We start from the raw sequence: 5,195 nt of genomic DNA, 5'->3' as shown, positions 1-5,195 counted from the left end.
CCATTTTCCGTTTTTCTCTTCCATTCTCCGTTTTTCTCTTCCATTCTCCGTTTTTCTCTTCCACCAATTTTTTATTCAATATTTTGCACTTTTCTTTCCATTTAATTTATTCACATTTTTCATTATAATCGAAGAGAGTTCTTTTTTACCGAACTTTTCTTTTCCTATTTCTTTCCTTATTTCTCCTTTTTTTTTTTTTTTTTTTATTCCTCTTCCATCATTTCATTTCAAAATTTATTCAGCCTAACTTGGCTTAATCCATCTAAACAATATTTGAAAACTTTGATTCAATCTAATTTATCCTAATCATATCATTGAAAATTTTTCCAGATAATATTTAATTTATTATACCTTTATTGAATGTTTTTCAAACCCAATTATTTCTATTTTTCGTATAACTTATCGAAATTATTTCATCAAAAATTTGGCTTCAAATAAACCTTATCATTTTCCTCCCGCAATCTTTCTATCATTTTTCCTCCCCCCCCCCCCCCACAGTTTTCTTTATCATTTTCCCCTGCAATCTCTCTATCATTCTATATTTTCCCCGCAGTCTCTCAGTCATTTTTCCCCGCGGTGTAAGTTCTATGTAATGAATGTATGAATGATGAATGGTCATAATAGTGTAATTATGATAAATATATATATATATATATATATTTCTTTTAATAGTAGAATGAAATGTTACAATTTTAAACTATTAAACTGATCGAATTGATTTAATACTGCTTAATCTTGAAATACGAGAGAGAGAGAGAGAAAGAGAGGGAGAGAAAGGGGAGAGAGAGAAAGAGAGGGAGAGAAAGGGAGAGAGAGAGAGAAGAGAGAGAGAAAGGAAAAAGAGAAAAGAGTTAACAATATCCATCTTTCGAATAATTATTTAATTGTATTGTCAAAATAATAACTTTTCCTTTAATAATTTCTCTCATTAAATTGAATTTTATTCGGACTTTGTCTTATTTCTTTTCAATTTTTATCCGGCCAACTAATTAAAATGATTGAAAGATTTGAAATTTCATTAAAAGTATAAATATATCAATCATATAATGATAAGAACCTTAATAATATTTATCCTCAACATTGAACAACCTGTTGTTGTTGTCACAAAAGCTGAAACTTTCATGCAACCAAATAATAATAATAGGAGTTGATTGGATGACAGACAATATATTCTAATTAGACATTATAAGATATCGGGGAATGTTACAGGTAGAGTTGAAAGATTATATCATATCATATCATGTCATATTATATCAGACAGATAATTCTTCCTTAATTCACTTGTAAGGGATTGCTTGATTTGAATCAGGGTTGCGATTAGTTGTGAAATAGAACAGTTGAGTAGTTGATTGCCGACGACGTAATATGGGATATTGATTACTGATATCGATGATTCTAGTTCTTTTTGTAGTGAAATAGGATAAGTAGATAAATTATAAGATGTTTACAATAAGTTGAAAAGTTTTTAATGCATAAGACTTTTCAAATCTTAATATTTGACAACTTCTGCACCAGAAAATTCCCTTTTTATGGATTTATTTAATTATCCCGAGATATATTTGACAACGCAAAAATAGTTTTTATTTTTTGACATCTTTCTATATTATGAAAATATTACATATTTTCGCAATAGTTGTAAAGAGATATATAATTAATCATTGAATAATTTTATCTATTAAAAGGCCTAAATATTTCCATCATTTTCAAATGTGTAACATTTCTGAAATTATTTTTTGGATGTTTTATTTTGATGGCATTATATAACTGAACTTTTATATTATAACCGCAGTGAATTTTCATCGGCTGAAGTGGACTTTTTTTTTTAGAGCTGACGTTTTCTTAATTTTGTGCTTTAAAAAAAATAATTCAAATTAATTTCTACGGCAAGTAACGGTCATTGGGATTTTGAGCGGTCACAGAAAACACGAAGTAAGCAATGCTTGGATATGAATTATTAATTCCTTTTTTTTTTAGATTTTCCAAAATCAAAATTATACTAATTAAATCAAACAGTCAGCTTGAAAGTAAACGAATGGTCGGAAAAGTAAACAGCCAAAGTAAATGAATCAACTGGAATTAATAATCAATTTGGAATGGAATCATCAATAAATTTGGGTGTTTGTGTGTGTGTGTGCGCGTGTCTGTTTGTGTATACACATGTATATATATATATGTGTATATGCATGCATGTGTGTGTATGTGTGTATGTTATATATATATATATATATATATATATATGTGTATGTTGAAAATCTCATAAAGAACACAATAGTTTATAATATTTCTGTGGAAACGTTGTGATTCGTTGAAAGAACAATAAAATTCTTTATACTTTTGTCTAGAAAATATGTCATTGCACACTTCTTCTAAATTTAAAAAAAAACTTTTTAAGAAAATTTTCCTGCTAAAAAATTCTCCTAAATTAAAATGTCAACTATTCAGTTAAGGCTGAAAAATCATGACAAAATTTGGGGGAAAAAAATTCAAAAAAAAAAAAAACAACAAATCCCTGCGAAGGAAACTTTACTGAATTATCAATCATTTAGGTATGTTAACATTAGCAGTATCTTTTACACAAATCAAACTTGATTAATTTCTGGATTAAAGTGAAAAAATGAAACATTAAATTTTACATGTAATATGAGGGTACGAGAATTAGCATAAAACATATGAGATGTTGCAAAATTAAGACTTATTTGCATATACAATTAAATTATATAATTACTGCCTCATTTTAAAACGAAGTTATTATCAGTTCTTTATTACTCGCATATATCGTCATCTCTTCCGCTGTCTTCATATTGCGGAATTAATTTGTGCTTGCCGGTAGCTATCCTCTGTCATAACTTAATTTTAGACGTTTTGTAAATCACTACCCATATATGAGAACTTTTAAATTGGGATCCTATTAAAATAAAGTCACGAAGTAATTATTTTATTAATTGTCATTATTGATATGGAAATGATGCGAGATAACTCATTATGTATGGTTGGGTTTGCATTCCATCAAATTCAATTAATCCTTATGCTTTACAACTAAATTTGTCATTCTAAGTCTATATTCTTCTCATTGCATTCATTCTTCTTTTTCTGCGTCTTTTTGCTTTCGAAAATTCTCGTCATAGATTGTCGCTTTGCATTCTCGACATGACTTTGCACGAGAATTATTTTAAGGAGATCCTTTCCTTCTTTCTTTCTTTCTTTCTCCTCTTTTATATCATTTTTATTGGAATATTCCGATGATAATAAATATTGATTTGAAGATGTATATTTTCGGTGAGAAGTCGGATTTCACGGATCATATTATTCAATTAATTGCCAGCACATCAATTGATGCAGAACAACACATTATTGGTTTGTCTCATTTTTCTTCCTTTTCTTTTTCTTTTTTCGTTATTAGTTGCTTACTTTTTACTTCTTCTAATTACTAGAAAAATTAAGTAATTGAGAATTTTCATTAGATTTTTCCAATACATTGTGATTTTATACACAAATAATAAAGTAAACAAATAAGTTTTCATATTGAATGTTGTGCAATGAGTTCACTTGTATAATTGCTAAGCTAAATTTATGATGCTAATGCTTACAATTGATACAGAAATAATATCTTAATTAATGCTTGCATCATCAAAAAAGGATAAGCTAAGCTTAGCTTATAAGACTTTATAATTAGGAAGTAAATGATTTACCTTTCGTTGAATTTTGATATTTCTTATCTTATCATTTCTATAAACCAATCTCAGTTTCAAGTTTTTGATGCATTGTTGAGCTTCATATCCCAATTTCATAATACTACTGATTTTGAAATTGAAGAAGACCTAGCATCCTTTCGAAAAAAACCCAATCTTTCGGACCTAACAGATTTTATAACATTGAATGATGAGGTGGAAGGCGATGATAGAATTAAGGATATACGGAAGTAGTTAAAACATCAGCAACTAAATGCATAAAACCTTTTGCTTCATATAAATGAAAAAATATTTGAAATTTATGGTTTTAAAATTAATGATAATCCAGGTAATGTGTCGGAAATCACATCAAGAGAGCCGATTGTTTTCATTTTCACGGTAATTGACTGTAAAGCTGTGAAATGTTTGGTGTCTTATTTACATGTTAGTTTGATTTTATTTAAAATTTTGACAATCTAAAATAGCTTAAGATGCCGTTGTAGAAATATGCAATATTTTTTGCTGTCTACCAAAGAATAATACTTTACAGTTTAAGTTTCCAATCCAAAATAATTTCACAACTTACATGACATTTGTAAAAATCTAATTTTCTTTAATCGTTGAAAAATCTTAGAGAAAAAAAGAAGATAGAATATTTCATTTCATTATCTTATGCGTTACTTTAGGTCGTGAAAATCAGCATTTTAATTGAAATTTTTAACGGGCAATGTAACATTTAATAAAGGGAATAATTGATAGATACCTCATTGCCAATTGCGTATCATATCAATTTCAAAAGAACGAATAATAATTTCAAGTGCTAAAATTAGTTTACCAATTTAAAATCTGTTAACTTTCGAACCCATTAAATTACTTATTATTTTAATTCACTTCTTTAATTACTCTAAAACAATTTATTGGAATTGTTTGATCGAAAACGATCTGGAAAAGAAAGACCAAAAATCTGAATTTATTTTCCATTAATTAGCACGATATTAGTTTATTCAGTCTTTATTTGAAATGTTTAGTCGACTAGTCACTCATTGCAAGGATATTAAATCTATTTGTTCTTCTGTGCTTTGACTAGCGGAAAAATAGTTTTCTCCAATTTAGAACTTTTTAAAGCTGCGAAAAGCTAAAGAGGAAGTGAAAGTATCCGTTGAAGAATTTTTTCCTGCTGAAAATATTTTGCTAAATTATCAGATTAACCACAAATGCAGTCTTTTCCCGCTAGTTACAGTTTTCTGGACTATGGTTCAATGGGAAGGTTAGGTTAAAAACTGGCATCAGAAGTTCTATCAGGTTCATGTATAGTTCGGTTCATTATGCAGTAAGGTAGTGATCAGAAAACGATTCATACGGAGTAACAAAACAATATTGCTATTCTGTAAAAAAATAAGAAAATAATTAATTTTAGTTATATCATGTTGTGATTTTATTTCCTTGGCTAATTGAACTGATAGTAGCAACTCTTTGCAATGAATTTTACTATCCGGTAATTTCCATTTAGAACAGAAATTTTGAAAT

The 5,195-nt window shown here is 28.1% G+C and overlaps 1 protein-coding gene across 2 annotated transcripts in view; it reads left to right on the top strand.

Annotated features, from left to right (window-relative positions):
• Positions 1 to 3,261: 3,261 nt before the first annotated feature.
• LOAG_18595 overlaps positions 3,262 to 5,195 on the top strand; it is a gene marked incomplete at its 5' end in the record, with an annotated part of 6,812 nt that continues 4,878 nt past the window's right edge. For both annotated transcript variants that reach the window (XM_020451256.1, XM_020451257.1), the window contains 2 exons: positions 3,262 to 3,354; positions 4,018 to 4,112. In XM_020451256.1, coding sequence (XP_020304980.1) covers positions 3,262 to 3,354; positions 4,018 to 4,112 — 188 coding nt within the window. The remainder of the gene's footprint in view (positions 3,355 to 4,017; positions 4,113 to 5,195) is intronic.

This window comes from Loa loa, assembly GCF_000183805.2.
Source record: "Loa loa unplaced genomic scaffold supercont3.387, whole genome shotgun sequence".
Lineage (NCBI taxonomy): Eukaryota > Metazoa > Nematoda > Chromadorea > Rhabditida > Onchocercidae > Loa > Loa loa.
This window is presented reverse-complemented; position numbering and strand designations above follow the sequence as displayed.